Below are 17,763 nucleotides of genomic sequence, written 5' to 3' on the forward strand. Positions count from 1 at the left end.
AACTTGTATAAACTTTTTAGCGAGGTTATTAATTTTGTCAGAAGAAAATTTATCTTGTTAAAAAGTTGGTGTGTGGCATTTAAAGCAATTTATAATCTTTAACTGTAATGAGAAAAATAACTCACAGTGAGAACTGGTAATAAACATATGCATTAAATTATTTTTATATAAATATTCGGGGGTCAAGGTTCGCGACATGCAATATTTTCTTCCCACAAAACCAAATATTACGTCACAATGCAACAAAATCGTCATAATTGACTGTTGAACGGTTATTTTAGTTCTATTAATTCAAAAATCTGAACTTTATGCTTTAATATTTACATCGTTGAGTGAGTTTGATTGCCTTTTAAAATTTTTTGAAACAAGATACTAATCTTCAATTGTTAGAATTTTTTTAACCATTTTCAATTTTTAATAGCTCCTAAATTATATAGTATATAAAACAAAAACTAATTTATATAGTTAAAAATAAAACAAACAAATTTTTCAATGAACTTTTTATTAAAAGCGAAGTATAAAATTTGTGTTAACGACCAACTATTTGAATAAGCTAAAATAATTTATCAAAATGTATTATATTATTTAACACAGCACCATAAATATTAAATGCTTCAAAACTTTTTATTTATTTCATTATAAATTATTTAATTGTTTTTATTTAAATTTACCAACGTGAAGAAAAAAGAAATACTTTTTGAAGAAGTTCTTATTCGTACGAATCATAACAAAAATATAACGACACTGTCTTTAAAATGTAATAATAAAAAAAAACTCAGAAAACTCAAAAAAAAAAAAACATTAAAAGAGTAAATGTTTAAAAACTTCAACAAACAAATAAACGAGAACAGTTAAAAATGGCAAAATTTGTGTTAGAAGAAGGTATCTAAAAAAGAGTGGTCCTTTTTATATTAAATGACAGTTTAGTATATCAGAGGAATGATTCTATGTGACAAATATTTCCTCTTACTGAAAGTAAAATGACGTTTCAACTCGAATTTGGCGATCAGTGCCACTTTAGATGTTTCACCAACAAAAATGACACCTCTGTGCAAAAGTGGCACCAACCGCTAAATCCGGTAGAACTTCGCTGAAAACAGCTTTTGTGACGTCATAATACGTTCGTAATTAAAGGTGCGAGCAAAGCTAAAATATCCTACTTTTTATTATCTATATACAACTACTTGTTTTAAACTTCACGTTTCAGAGTTTTCAGTTTCAAAACAAACAAGAGAGGCAACCAACAGCATCAAAACAAATTTTAATAAAAGTTTAATATTTATGTATATATAAATACTTTTAAATATAATAGTAGAGAGGTGGTATGTAGAAGCGTTAAAATTTTGTGCACCTATATATAAAATAACTCAACATAATCCTTTTAAAATGTTTTTTTTTTTTAACGTAAAAACGCGAATAAAACCAGATTCTCGCTCAACAAGGAACTACTTTTCAGTCGCGGATGAATTTTGAGTATGTTTTTTTAACTTCCGGCGGAGCATACAAAGTATTAGAATTAGATTTTTCTAAACAAATTTGGAGTTTTTTGACGGGATGTTTAAAATAAATTGCCATAAAGTTATTCATATTAAAGTTTTTAGAGCAAATTTGAATAAGAAAGAGTTGATAATGTTACTTTTTTGCTTAAATTTACAGTAAAATACCTGCATAAAATTATAGTGTGGATTTTAGATTAAAAACAAGAAAAGTTTAACTCAAACAGTTCAAAATTTTGCTAAAAAAATTGATATACCTAATAAAATTTATCACTAAAATAGAATTAAAGTTGGTTTTTGCTTTTTGAATTTAATACATTTTAAAATGCCTTGATTAACATAAAAATTGTTCTAATAAATACTTACACAAAAAGTTATACTTATAAAATAATATCATTATCATATAACAAAGTACCGTTAACAATAAAATTACCAGTAATTTTATGAATTCCCACTTTCTAGTACAGTAACAACTACAGTTTAGTTCTAAAACATTTCAAAAGACTCCGTGTCGCCACTTAGCGGTTGTATTTTTTTGTTCAAAGCTATCGACAGACATTTGTTCAAATTGGAATAAATTTCGCCATAAACACACACAAAAAAGCTCTTCAGAATAAAAATAGTTACAAAAAAATAATAGAAAAAAAGAAACTCAAAACAAAATTAGTACCCTTTGTAAAGCTTTTGTCTGTGCCAAATTTGATAAAATTTTCAGGTAGATTTTTTTTTTTCAGATGTCTAACTTTCAGATATGGTGCAAAATCTCTGAATTTTGTCAGAAATTTCAAACAAACCTTGCTTCATTTCGTATGGCTGTGAAATAATAAAAAAATATCAAAAATTATTTAAAGTTATTATCTTTATTTTAGTACAAAATACATCAAAGTTTCGAACTATTTTGTATGTAGTTTAAATAAACAAATAAAAAAACTACTTTTAAATTTAACAAACCGCAACAGAGAAAAAGATTTAAATTTACAAAATTTTTGCTAATCAGGAAGTTTTTATCAGTAATATAAAGTTTAAAAGAATAAATTTAATTTCAATAGAGCTTGTTCAATTGACAAGAAGTTTTGAAAATAAACACAAATTAAAAGACACATCTGCATCTTTATTTTGAGTAAAAAGTTTTATATTGTTTAGTAAACAAGTTAGTGTCTTTGACTTAAAATTTTTTGTGTGTTATCAATATTTTTACAGAACTGTTCTTATTTTCAAAAGTATAAGACTAAACTCATAAAAAAATACTGTACTTTTAAAATATAAAACTTATATTCAAACGATAATTTTTTTTACAATATGGTTATATTTAGAATAAAATAAAACCATTTTTTATTCAGTAGTAAATTTGGTAAACCACTAAATATTTTGCTCTTTCAAGCTCATATAAAAGTTTTTTGTTTAAATAATATAAATCACTTAAAAACTTTTTTTAATACAAAACACAATTGACTTTATTATTTTATGTAATACTAGACTACTATATTTAAACTTTAAAGAAAAATATTTTGAACTTAATTTAAACTAGATAATAGTTAATTAAATATGCAATAAAATAAAAATATACATAACTATAAAAATGGTCACAAAAACTTTCTGACATTTAAAAAATTCAACCATATTTTAGCTGCCACATTTACAAATTTTTAAACCGAAATTCTACGCGCAGTTTTAGTGAACTCTCCAAAGGTTAGAAAAATATCAGCAAATTAAATTTTCAACAAAAAACTTAAAAAACTTTTTTGAGTGACAATCGAAATATTCAAGTCCATCGAATACCAAATGGCTTATTTAAAACTTCACGCCAAATCAAATTTGAAAAAAATATTCAAAAGTCGAGATTTTTTGGCGATAAAAAAAGTGAAAACTTCTTGTTTATTGTTAAGCGATGTGTGCCTTTTGATAATTTCAAATTTGTTAACTGAACGCTTGAGTTTTAGTTATTAAATATTAAAAAGTTGATGTTTATCTAATTCTGTGGCAGCATTATTTCAAGAAAAATGGATCTTTAAAAGCTTTTTTGCTCTAAACTGTAAAATAAGCTTTTGTATTTATTTTTATTACCGTTTTTACTATCGTATAAAATTATTTTAGTGTTTGTTTTAGTTAAACTTATTTACTTTTTTTTGTTATTTTTGTGTATTTGGTTCAAACTTTACAGATTTTAAATACGTTGTAAAACTTGATACAAACAAACTTAATTAACTTAAAATATAGAAAAATTGTATAAAAAACTTAGTCTAGAGATTCGTTTTTACTTGTAATGTTAAGGACTCAATAAATCTGATTATATTATAAACTAAGATGTTTATGTTTTTGTTTATACAAAACAATATACTTGGTAATGTTTTATTACCTAACAATTATTAAACTAGACACAATTTTCATTTTTATGATTTAATGCATATCATAACTATCTAACTTCTTGTATTTAATTACTCTGGTAAAGTTACATAACTTACTAACTTATGTTAATAATTTGGTAAGTTACAAAACCATCTATAACATGTAAACAATATTAATCACATTTCCAAAGTTTTGTCTGAGACACAAAAGTTACATAACTCGTATAAAAATAAAATCAATAACTAACATCTTGAATGTTCTGACATTTTTTCCATTTGCTGTTTGTGTGAACTTTGAAGTTAACTTTGTTTTTGTCCGGTCCATTCATCAACATAGCAGCTCCTTTCTTTGAATCCTTTATTTAATAATTATCAAAGTTTATATATAAAAATTTATTATTTAATAAATTTTTAGTTAATAAAAAAAAACTTTGACATCCAGTAAAAAATACGGTTATTAAATTTTTTAAGTAGATAAAAGTGTTGAAAAGTATTTTAAAGAAATTATTGTATAAAACAAACGTAATTGTAGTTGTTTTCCTTGATAACTTTAATTTGTTCAGCACCATCTGGGGGTTGCCTCTTGAACTTGTACGAATTGTTGGGTCTTGGTGATGAAGCGTATTTCGGTTGTGAGTTGTACTGAGCTGATATTTGATCTGTATTATAATATTTTATTAAGTTATATTCATTTAATTAAAACTATAACTTTCATTAATAAAAAAAAATTGTTATTTGTTCATACATACAAAATAATTTTAAAACAACCAATGAACTAAATATTAACAATAAAACATACATTAGCACTATGTATATAAAAAATTTTAATTAGTTCTTTTTTTTGTTTGAATATTTTACTAATTAAAACAATTTTTTATAACTTTTTAGTTCTAGTGGTATTTTTAATAATTGTCATAAGTAAAAAAGACCAACTTAACACAACTAAACAAACACTTCAAACATTTTACCATTACAAACAAAACTTTTTAATGAATTGTTGTTTTAAATATTATTATTTTTTGTTTGACGCTAGTTGAAATAATAATATGTTTGAAAGTTTGGTGACAGTTGTTTCTAGTTATTAAGATATATGGTTGGCAATGTAGTGCTAAATCAACAAAAGTATTATAATAAAAACTAGACTTGTTTTATTTCATCAAATGAAAATTAAATAAACTTTTAGTCATGATGTAATTCAATACAGTTTTAGGTGTTTTTAAATTTAAGATGTTTTTAAATTTCTACGCATGAATAGATAGTAAATATTATTGTGTAAATTAATTAAAAAATACCTTTAAACTTATGCTAATAAAAAGCATAATAATTTCACTATCAGTTAGACTTTGTGGCAGTGATAATTAATCTATGGCCAGTTTAATTTTGTTTAATATTTTGTGCTAAACAAATTATAACACGAGTTTATGTTAGATAAAGAAATTCAATATTTTTATTTCATTTTACTACTGGGTACTTCTATAATTCTTAAGTAAGTTAATAATTTTATTATGTAGTTTGTTTTGTAAAAATACACCTTAACAACTAACCACATTTTGTTTTTTGTTTATATTTTGTTATCAAGTAATAAAGGTTTTTTTTTTCAATAAATAAACCTTAAAAACAAACAGCAAAAAGACATTTACTTATCAACAAAATATTTTTATTACTTTTATTGCATGTGGCGCTTTATGGGCCAATAAATAAAAAAAGATGCTTTCTGTTGACACAAGCTCCGTCGAAATATTTACTATAAAACGTATAAAAAAAAGTTTGTTGTGCGTTACTTATGTGTTTATAAAACAAAACTTTGCGATGGTTCATTATTTTACTTAAAAGCTTTGTGTGTTTGTAAACAGACTGCATTTCATGATGTTTCTCACAAAATTACTATGCAACTGATGAAATAAGTTTATTCATTACAGCAAAAACTTGGAAAACAAACAGTTTCAAGTTTAAAAAAAAATTAATTTTAATTGGGGGACAATTGGTCAACAATTAAGTTAGTAACATAACACTATGACCCTTAAAAAAGCTATTTTATTGGTCAAAGCAAGCAGTATTATTTTACGTAACTGGTGAAGTGAGTACTTATAGTAGGTAATAAATGAGCAGAATATGACAAAATGATGTGATTATTTGGCACTTTTATATTGAGAAAGTGCAAGTGTATAGTACTATTTATAAAATAATCAATTTACTCTGCAGTTTTCAATAGTTTGAAGCTTATATAGTAGTTTTAAAATAATTTGACAAATTCATAAATTTAAACCTAATTTTCTTAAACAAGTTAAATGTTTTATTTACCGTAATTCAATTAATCTAATAAACATTAACACAAACCTCTGATATTATTATGCTGATTTGGAACGAGGTAGATCTGACTCTTTTCTTCCTGAACTATTTCTTTCTGAACTTTTGGAGACGCATTTCTTGAAACTGACACTTCTGTTTTCACAGCAATAAAAGTTTTCAAAAAAAAAAAACTTTATTTAAAAAGTAAATAGTACTTTTAAATGTTTCATAGTAGTAAAGTTACACTTCAGGAAATAAGTGTTACATAAACTCTTTACTTCATAAACTTCTCATAATATATACATTTAAAATATGATACAAAGCAGTGAATTTTACACAAACATAGGAAACAGAATTGTGAACAGCCAACTGAAATCGTGACAAAACTCAACTGAATTCAAATATAAATCTGAGAGGTCATTGCGAAATCGATTTTTACAAATCTCATTTAAAAAACTCCATCCCAACTTAACTTAATTGATCTCGACTAAGAGTTGATGCCGCTTCAAACTGAAACAAACAAAAAACTTGACCCAAATTCGAACGCAACTCGAGTATTTGCGCAGTGCGCTTCAATTTCGACATTAGCAGGCTTTTGTGACGTCATAATACAGCGACGCGTTCGAACAAAAAACAGATTTTCTTTCTTTTTCGTCGTGAGCCGGCCTTTCTTGTAAGTTTTGACACTTTTCGTACGAATAATGCGAGGTTTAATTATTGATGGAAAATATTTTGTGTCTTTCTCATGTAAAACATTTCGAAATGTTTTTACTTTAAGATCTTATATTTAAATAACGTAAATTTTATTGTTTTGTGCGCAGTTGTTTTAAATTTAATTACTGATGCCGGGTATTTTTCTTATTGTTTCAAATTTAGTAAAAATTTAAGACACTATATGTAATTTTGAACATCAGACTTTTACAAAACTCAAGTTTTTTTTTTTCCGTTTAGGATTAAGTTTTTTTAAAACTAACAAAATTTATTTTTAATAAGTAGGTGTGCTTAGCAAAACAATTAATTATTTTAACAACTTAAAACTCACCTTTAGTCTGAGTGTCAATGCTTCTTGTTGAGGCACTTCTGGCTGGAAACGGTGCTCTATGGCCATCAGGTGGCGTTATTCCCAAATACTAAAAAACCAGTTAACTTATTTAATTGAAGCTTTTTATTTATACAAACTGTTAAAGATTTTTTGTTCAGGTTTAAAACTTTCAAAAATAAATAAAAAGTAATGGGAAACTTTTATTTGTAATAGGATTATTTTGTTTTATAAACAGTTTTCGGCAAACAACACATCAAACTTTAGTTTTTTTGAAAATATTTATCCAACCAAACTGTATATAATCAAATATTTTCCTTGATATTTTCTAACAACCGTTTTATTTGTAAATATTTTGGCGCGTTTATAAATATTAGAAGCCTTCTTTATACAAATAGCAAAAAATTTCGTAATTTTTTCTATTCACATTTCCCCTTGCAATTTGAGCAAAAAGTTTTTTAGATTTCTTTTGTCACATACTAAAGCTTGTTTATTTAAAACTTGTTTTATTCTTTTGTCATTCTGAATAAACTTTTCAAGTTTTTTCACATCTTTATAATGGGTAGAATAAACATATTTTTCTTAATATTTATTAAAAAGTTTAAAAACTTTGTCTTAAAAAAATTCAAAATGTATTAAACACTATTTTCTTACAAATTTTATAATGTCAATGATTTTGTTGCCCGAACTTTTTAATTAAAAGCCTTATAAAATTAAAAAAAGGAGTTAGCATAAATTTTAAACTTTTAAAAATGCCACTTAATTTAGGAGAAAAATGAAGTTTTTCAGTTCATGATCAGATTAAGTAACTTGAGTACAGTCAATTATAACAGGGACTTTTGACATTTTAGGAGAAAACAAAATAATTTATTAACCTTTTGTCATTTTGACACACAATTTTTTTGCTAGTTTTTATTTTCTCAAAAAACCTTTTTATTTATGCTTCAACTTTTTATGCATGCAAATTAATTAAACCTTATACGATAATTGACGTTTCGAAATATAAATAATTCACTTTCGGTTCAATTACAGAGGGAAATGATAGTAGGGACGAGTAAGCGGCAGTTTTAAATTACTCAAAGAAGTTTTACATAACGCAGGCCTTTCACGAGCATTATCTTGAAACTTGTGCAAGAAATAAGCTCCTTTGTCGTCGTGAAAGACCAAAATAATGCTTTGAAAACTAATGAACTCAACAAAAACAATGTCCAAATTTTTATTTAGAACCATGTCCAAATAGTCTTTAAAATCTAAGAAAATAACTGCATCCATTTGTAGAAATTAAAAGGAGATAAAATACTAAGATTATAGCAACTAAAAAAGTAAATATTTCAACTAAAAACTTTTATATAACAAAGACCTTGCACAAGCATTATCTGAAAATTTATATAAAAGTAAATTAAGCTATTTTATGCTGTTAAAGATAAAAATAAGGGCATAAATTTTCAGATGAACAAAGAAAACTGGCCTTGAATAAATTATTTTTGTGGAAAAAATAGATGCTTTTTCCTGTATTTTTGAAGCATACATTATTTATGTTGGTGCTTAGAAACCGAATATAAATAGACCAAGTCAATAAAACAAACACTACAAGGTTATTTAAACAAACGCACCTTGAAATTTTGTCCTGATATTACAGATTAAACCCAAAAAACAAATAAAAATATGCTTAAAAATAGTTAAGGTTATTTTACCTATTCTTATTAATAATCATTTAGTAAAGTTTTATCCTAATAATAGTATAATATTTTATTTAGTTCAGTAATTTAATACTTTCATATCTATTTAAAAAGCTCAAACTATACTATCAGGGCTAAAAACATCATACTAACTGAACTTTTCAGTAAAATAAATTGAGATACAATGGATTATATTTAAGATATAACGGGTATTTTGTAAGGTCAATTTCAATTCGATAAGTTGTTTGATTAGAAACATTGCAAAGCATTGTTCACCAAAAGTTGATAAATTATCATCAGTTTTTGCTGGTCGATAAGAAAAACCATTGATGTTTTACAGCTGCTTAAATTTATTTCCATCAAAAAAGTTACAACAGCTTTCAGTAGTGATAAACTCAACAAGGGAAGCAGTATCACTGTAGTAGTAGTGATGTTTAATAATTAATAATTAAATCGGCAGTGTTGGCCAGTAGGGAAAAGTGACCTAGTTTATGACACAAAAGAAATAAATCAATAAGTCAACTCTTGCTAGTAAACTCATTGAAGCTCAAGTCAATATAATAACTTTCACTGATAAAATATTCAGTTTTATTATATAGTAAATCTGCTAAACAAGATTTTACTTTACTTGGGTTTAATGAGCAAAATGGAGATAAACTATAAAGCATCTTAAGACATGTTTTGAATAATTAAAATCAATATAGGAGTCTAATAAAGCCATTCAAAATTTCATAATGCCCCTATCCTTTAAAAAATAAAATTTCAATCTTCCTAAAAAAGCTTTATTAATATACACATATTTAAAAAAAATTAAATACTCTTATTTGAAATTTTGTCTCAGTAAAATTTTTTTACTTATAAGTAACTTATTATTGGTCGAACTAAAAAGATGCTTTAAAAAAAAACTTGGGAAAAGCAAAGCACCCGTTGACAGAAGGCATTAGCCAGAGAAAAAAAAAAGTCTGTAATTTGCATGAAATTCTGGTTGAAAATATTCAGATAAAAAGATTTGCTCGAAGCTTCGAATTTGCTAATAATTTATGTGACTCACACTTAAAAGTCGATAACAAGATTTCAAGCAATTTTGTTGAGTAAATATTTGCCCAGGATGTTTTCTATTTTGCTTGAAAACTTTCAACTTACTTTGATAACTTTTTGCATGATTTTACTTTGAAGTTAAAAACTAATGCAAAATTAATTTTTAAATATATTGAAATATAATTTACTAAACATAGTTTTATTTTAATGTAAGTTTGAGTCTCCTAACCAATAAAATTACTTTTTAATAAACATCCTAATTTAAATTTTCTACTAAATTTAGCACTATGAAAGAAAAAGGTTTTAAAAGCATACTTAATACCATACTAGAAATAAAGTGAAACTTATTTAAAATAATTATTTAAAACTGACAAGTAATTATTGAAACTCTGACATACAGCTTTTTGTACTTATTATCTAATCAGTGTATTTTCTGGCTTATACAAGAAATTAGTCATAACAGAACAAGTATTTTGAAAAGTTACGCTTTCTGACCACATACTTAATATTTAATGAACTCTTCAGCTATTGTGCTCCATTTTCACAAGAATATTTAATATAAGAGAGGAATATTGACAATTTTTTGTTGAAGAATTACATGGAAGGAAGTTTTGTGGTTTTTATTTAAATTTTTTGATTTTGTATTCTACATAAAGATTTGATTACTTGTTCATGTATCTACAGCTTACAAACATTTTTTTTTATTTAAAGTTCAAAAATAGGTTAAACAACCACTGCATTTAGTAACAACGTTTGTAAATTATCAGAAATTTTGTAAAATAAAATAATCTTAACTTTATAAACGTAAAATATATCATAATTGAATTTACTATACAAATATCTACATTTACAGAACGGTATAAAGTCAAAACGACTTTTAGTAGATATAAACGTATGAGCTTGTAACTACATCGTAAAATCAGCTTTTTCAAGATGTACAACAAAATGCCCGCTGTAAATGAACCACTAAATTGACTTGAAACGTTTCAGCTAAATCCATGCATCATTAAATTCAAATTAAACCGAATTTTATTTATTATAACGAAGTTATTCTTTGAACCTAGCTAATATAAGCATTCATAGCTTAAATTTAATGTTAACCAATGAAAAATAAAGAATGTACCCTCTGTGAGCAAAAACACATGTAAACAAACTAAAAGGACTTTAGAACAAGCTTTTAAGTTCAATTTTAAGGTCTCTGTTAAAATACTACGTCGTAAAACGAGGTCTTTATAAGAGCTAGTACGTGTAAAAGCGAGTATATTAACATGTAAATCTACCAACGTGCTTTACATAGTGAAAATAAGCCTGCTTGTATTTGTAATTACTTTGAAATTTGATTTTAAACTCATACGTGGCATGGGTACTACTTTGTTTTATTCAAAATAAATTTCGTGTTTGCTTTATTTAGATGTAAGACTTTATTGCTTTTAGAATTTGTTTTTATTTTTTCTTGAAGAAAAACATGTGCACAAATGTTTGTTTTTATGGAACTTACCCGGTCAAAAAACCACAGAAATTCGTAGAATAAATAAATTGTTTATTTTTCTTGATATGAAGAAAAATAAGATAAATTAGTTGTATATACATAAATTTTCACAAATTATATTACAATCAAAAAGTTTTTTTTTCATATAATTAATTTAAACTATATGGAATAATTTTATTGTTTTTGATAATGCATTTGTTTACATTAGTATTAGTTTAAAAAAGGACTTTACTTTTTAACTTAAAATATAACTTCAAACTCTAGTTCAGTTCAAAATACACCACTTTTTAACCTTAAAAAGATACAAATATTAAAAAAAACCCTAGGCTCGATGCTGAGATCATTCTTCATCATAAGGATGTCAATCATCTCTTTATTGAGAGCTTCATTGGAGTTTTGTCTCCTTGGAGTCCTTCCAAAGCACTTCGGAGGCTCAAAGTTCATCAAGATCTGCTTTCCCTGTTGATAATAAAATCATGTAAGGTAATTTAAATTAGATAAGTTATGTTACAAAAAATTACTTATTTTATTTAGTTTTAATTGTTTTTGTTTTATTACTACATAGAAAAAAAACTTATTTAACTCATATATATATACCTTTATAAATTTCTTATGTCATAAAAATATTTAGCTAAATGAATAAAATTTATTTAAATTCCATCAGTTTAAGTGAACTGAAAGTTTACAACAGGATTCATTCAAAATAACTCAACGATGTAATTTCTAGCAGTTGTAAATACACATCATCGAAGTATTTCATTGATAAAATTTTCCTAGTTATGTGGTATGGGGCACATATGTTACGGAATTAGTCATTTGACAATTTTAATTGAAAGTTGTCGTCAACACATTCATGATTCATTTCACAATAAGACAGAAGGTTGACAACAAATAACACAATTCTTACTACATGCTGGGGTTTGTTATGAATCTTTGCTAAATAACAGGCAAAAAAAGAGTTTTTAGTGACCTACAAAGTACTTTGGTCCTTAAAAATTTTACTTAGATTTTTAAGGTAGTATTAAAAAAATTACTTAACTATTTATTACTTCTCGTCTTAAACTAATGAGATTTTTGATATAATTATTGTATAATAATACCAACAACATTATACATCGTAGTGGCATTTTCCCTTACACGAAACGATTCTAAAGGTAAATTTGTAAAATAAACAACTTCATACACGAGTTTATAAATAAACAGCAATCGCTAACAAGGAAAATTACATAAACTCTTGTTTATAGTTGGAAGGAAAACACAGTGATGTTTGTTTACGTGGCTCCCTTCTAACGACGTTAATTATGACGTCACAATACCGCTAGGATCAGATGATCCTCGTCAGGCGTCAGTGAGCACCACCGTGGCAAATTTATGACGTCACAAAGGCTTAGACCCAAAACTCTGTTTTATAGTGTTTTTAGAGCAAATAGATGCAATTACTTTTCAAATTCAAAAATGTGGAAAAAAACTGCATCCATTTGCAGAGAGTTAAATAAAAAAAATTGAAAGCTATAGCTATCGTATTGAGTTATTGCAGCCACTTTAATATTGTTATTTGATTATTAAGCCACGTAGTAGCAAGTTTTTGGGTTCAAACAGAAGCGAAATATTTAAACTCACTTCAAACTAATTGAATTAAATCGAGTTCCATTGTTATTGGGTTTGTCGTTATTTTTTGGCCCTTTCATCCGAGGGTACTTGTTAACTTGTAGTATTTTTATCCGAAATTTAGCGGTTTCCATTAATAAATATTTGTTGTTGCGAGTAAACAGATTAAAAATTGATTTTCCGGAAATAATACTTGAAATTATCAAAAATACAAATTTTTATCAAAATTATCTTGTGTAAGTGTTTTTGTTCGTTAATTTTAAAACTACGTAAAATTCCGCCTAAAAACTAGCTGTTTCGCAATTGACAATTGATGTAAAGAACTAACGAAAAACTAATATGTCAACTTAAATATCGCGTACATAAATATTCTAACATGAAATCGCTCTAAACTTTACTTTTCTCTGAAAGATTAAACTTTAAAAATTATCGGATTTTAGACATATATTATTTTGTGTAAATTGCTTACAAGGTGTGTAATTAATATATAGAAATTTAAATGTGGGCAGATTATTCTTTTATTTTCTCTCAACAGTCTGAATGCTTAATATTTGTACGACCTTTGCAGAACAGAATTAAAATTAATTTAAATTAATTTGAGAAATTTAATTTAATCTTGAAGCCTTTTTAAAGCAGCAAATTTAAAACAACATTTTTAATGATACAAAAAACAATTTAGATGTTATATGTTTAATAAAAATATGTTACACAATATTTTAAACTCAATTTACATTTACTTTATCTATTTAATTTGTAAAAGCTACAAATTTTTATTGATTTAATAATATATACTATTAAAAATGACTTGAATCATGCAAAGGACCAGTTTTAGCACGCCAAATATAAAAATGATTGTAAATTACAAGGTTTTTCAATTTGAAAAACAACATCATACGATAGTTAGCACACATTTGTCAAAGGCACGAATTTTTGACCATATTTCAGCAAATAAAAGCGGTGAATGGGTTTTGTAGAGCGCAGATAATGTGATTATGTTATTACAAATTTGCAAAATTGCAACTTACTACTTGAATACTCAACAAACCCCGACTCACTCAAGCGTCACTAAAACTTTCTGCCAACCCATGCACTTTTAACCCAAAATTGATAAACCTTTATCTATTGGCTCTATGTTTCATGATGGTTTAAAACTATTCAGCTCTTATATCGTTCTTTTTAGTTGCCACAACAAGTAACAATAAACATTTAAAATCAATGGAAATAAGAGCACTTACTGGTAGAAAAACCTAGCAACTACAAAAACAAACAAAAAATTCAAATTTCAAAACGGATGCACTTTTTCATTTCAGAGAAAAAACCAATTGATGGTAGTTTCTAATAGTTTTTTTTTGGCTATAAACACTACATTGGGGCAATAAAGAGGCCTTGGACGGCTTCAGAAAGTCAACTGTACGTTTAAAAAGCTCTCAAAGGGGCAACAATAGAGTGGAGAAGACAGAATAGAGTTTTGTGAAGTGTTGAAACACATTGTTGTTAATAATGTATGACTTTCCACACAGCAACTATACATGTACTAGATATTGTCTAAAGCTGAGTGTTTTCTGTGTAATTGTTTCTTTTTGTTGTCAATGAACACTTCAATTTAATTCTTTTCTTATCAGGTACTTGCTTAACTTTTCCAACATTCTTATATTTGCTTTCAACTTACTTTTGAGTCTGGTAACTAGTAAACTATGAAAATTTGTAAAAATAGTTTCACTTAAGCATTTGTAGATTGAAAAGAAATAGTTTTGGTTTAACTGAACATTTCAAAACTTTTCAAATATAAAAATACCTTTTTTTTTTTAAAGGTTTCGTAACAGAACAATGTTATGTAAATTTTCAAAGTTATGTTTTAATTTATTTTGATGTAACTTAATTAGTTTCCAATTACTATGATACAGTATTTTTAACAAACTTAAAAAAACATTTTTCAAGTGTTTTTTAAAAATAGAACGAAACATAATGGTCTTTTTTGAAGTAAAGTGTTTTTGTTATTATTACTTTCTGGATTTTAAAACAAAGCTATTTCAACTGACCTTACAACAACAGAATGACTTTTATCATATGAGTAAACAATATGATATCGGCGAAACAATAAGACAATGGCCTGTTATTCAGGAAGCAAATTTAAAATAAATATTTACAATAAATTTCAACATTCAACGGTGAATTGACAGGTACTAATCTAGAAAACTAGTTACTTATGACGTAACAAGCTATACTTATGTGAATACTGAATCTTGTTTCATGAAGTTTAAAACCCTGTGTAAATAATTTGCTCAGAATTTAAAATATAAAAAAAAAAATAATTCTTTATTTGCAGAAAACTATAACACCCAAAAGGGTTAATGGTTTCTACAGCAACCAGAGACTTGAAAATAGTGAATAATGAAGTTGCAGATACTAATCTAGAGTAATTTTGAACTAGTGTCATTAAGAAGCATGTGGTTGCATTATTATCAAATTAGAAGTTTGATTTAACCTTTTGAAAAGATCTCTATCTACCAAGATTTCAATCATCTGCTTTTGAAACTTGTTTTATGTTTATTTATCTGTTTAGTAAAGAAAAAAAAAACTTAAAAGTTAAATTATATAATTTGATTTTGTGTTTATCAAATGTATGTCTAATCGAAGTTTACTTACATGTAATTATATAAAAGTAGAAAATAAAAAATTCAATACAAAAATAGAAAGCTTTTTATATGTTTCTTAGTTCGTAAAAAAAAAAAAAGATTCATATTTATGTATTAAATGATAATTTTTGCATACACTACATTTTTTACTATTTAGTATAATTAGTTAATAATATTAGTAAGAATTAGAAAAGCAAAAGTTTATAACGGCAGTTATAAATAAAAGAGAGAAAGAGTTGATTAATTGATTACTGCAGGCAGCTTTTCAATAAATATCCGTTATTAAACTAATTATACTTTATAACTTTCACACACACTGTAGTGCACAAGTGTATAATTACCTTGACAATTTGAACGGTTATAAGATGATTTGCCACTAACAATTACATTTAACTGCCCTTTTAATTTGATATAAGTTTTTAATTATATTTTTAACTTTTAGTTAAAAGATTTTTACCACACCAAACTTTTACTAAATATTTATAACTTACTTTGTGAGCTTAAACTAATTATACGAATTTTTTCATTTGATATATAAAACTTATAATTCTTTAGGATTTCAAGCTTTATCATTTCTGCATTGTGTTTATTTAATTTTTAAGATTTTTTTGACCTTATTTCTTTCGAAACAATTGAATTTCAGTAACTTTTAAGCTTCCACTAAGCTCCAATTGAAGGATGTGATTTATTTCAGATTACTAATATATCGAACTTTTTAAAAACTATACCATCATTTCTCAAACTTTATACTTATATAACACAAAAAAATAACAGTTGTTTTTTTTTGTGGTAAGTAATGATTTTGAACTTGTACTTTAAGTACTAATAATATAAAATTTATGTTTTATAGAAGGAAGTTATAATTAAGAAGCTTAATGCTCTTTTACAACTGATTTTTTTCAAGTTATAAGCAACAGGTGCTTTGTAAAGTTTAAATATTAATTAACCGGCTTTAAAATTTTATTACTCCGTTGTTTTACAATAACAAAACAAGTAAACTGTTAACTAGCCATTTACTTTGTAATGTTCAAAAAAAAATATTTTAACATATGCTAGTATTCAATGAAGGCTTTAAGCCATTTAAAGTAAACAATTTTCATGTTTTCTTTTTGTTCCTCTTTATTGATTAGTAATACAATTTAAAACAACAGCACTAGTATTTTATTATGCTTAAAAAACATGTTAAACATTTTAGATACTTACCTGAACATTTGTTATTTTTTATGTATATATTGATTGAAACTAACAGTAGCAAGTTGCGATAGAGCGGTGTGGTTACCAACTTTTCTGCTTTCTTTCTTCTCATTATTCTGCCTCTGAGAACTTTGCTTGATTCTTCTTATCTGCTGCCTCATAAACTCCGTCGTCTGTTACAAGTTATGTAAAAATTCACCTTTTTATGATATACACTTGAGTTTTAGCTGTTGATTTTAAATGTATTTTAGCAAGCTGATTTGTAAAAATAAAACTTTTGCTTGGATACAGGTAGTTTGATTTTTCTTACACAACAGCAATATATGTATTATTTATTTGTTGTAAATTTTGTACTACTTTGAAGCTTATCATAGCTGACTCAGCAATGAATTGGAAATGAATTTCACAGGGAAAATCAGTGTTTTATTCTCACATACTTACTACGTTGATAAAAAAGATTATTTATCTGCAAACTAATTTCACAACAAATCTTGAATAGATTAAGTATTGGAGTTAAAAATAAACATAAACAATTTGTTCATGAAATAATTTATATCAACATAAAATATTTTGACTTTTATCAAAAAATAACAATATCAAGTTTTATTTTTTTATAAAAGTCAAAATCAAGTTTTATTTTTTTACTGAACTTTTTAAAAGCACAAAAACTCTTTTGAAAATAAATTTTTATGATAAATATTAATACGTTGTAGTACTTGGGGAAAACAAATGGTAATTGACAGTGCAAATGTTACACATAATTGTGTTGGGGTTTCACATATAGCTTCAAAATGCAACAGATGGTTTACAAATATGTTCAACTTTAAATACGGCTAGTTCAAGTATTTGCTTCTTAAAAATACATACTTGTATTTTGGTAAATGTTAAATATATTTTGAAACATTGTAAATTATAAAAGTTTTATACAAAGAACGGTTTTACAGTGTGTT

General features: G+C 25.7%; 1 protein-coding gene across 1 annotated transcript in view; it reads right to left on the reverse strand.

The window, feature by feature from the left end:
* Window positions 1–631: 631 nt before the first annotated feature.
* Window positions 632–17,763, reverse strand: part of LOC145835856 (glucocorticoid-induced transcript 1 protein-like) — a 30,716-nt gene continuing 13,584 nt past the window's right edge. The window contains exons 5-11 of the mRNA XM_082943595.1: window positions 16,867–16,986; window positions 11,697–11,834; window positions 7,173–7,260; window positions 6,179–6,283; window positions 4,364–4,500; window positions 4,090–4,197; window positions 632–2,309 (exon numbers count right to left, since the gene is read on the reverse strand). Coding sequence (XP_082799721.1) covers window positions 2,235–2,309; window positions 4,090–4,197; window positions 4,364–4,500; window positions 6,179–6,283; window positions 7,173–7,260; window positions 11,697–11,834; window positions 16,867–16,986 — 771 coding nt within the window. The 3' untranslated portion in view covers window positions 632–2,234. The remainder of the gene's footprint in view (window positions 2,310–4,089; window positions 4,198–4,363; window positions 4,501–6,178; window positions 6,284–7,172; window positions 7,261–11,696; window positions 11,835–16,866; window positions 16,987–17,763) is intronic.

Source organism: Thalia democratica, chromosome 5, assembly GCF_965202585.1.
Source record: "Thalia democratica chromosome 5, ktThaDemo2.hap1.1, whole genome shotgun sequence".
NCBI classification, from domain to species: Eukaryota; Metazoa; Chordata; class Thaliacea; order Salpida; family Salpidae; genus Thalia; species Thalia democratica.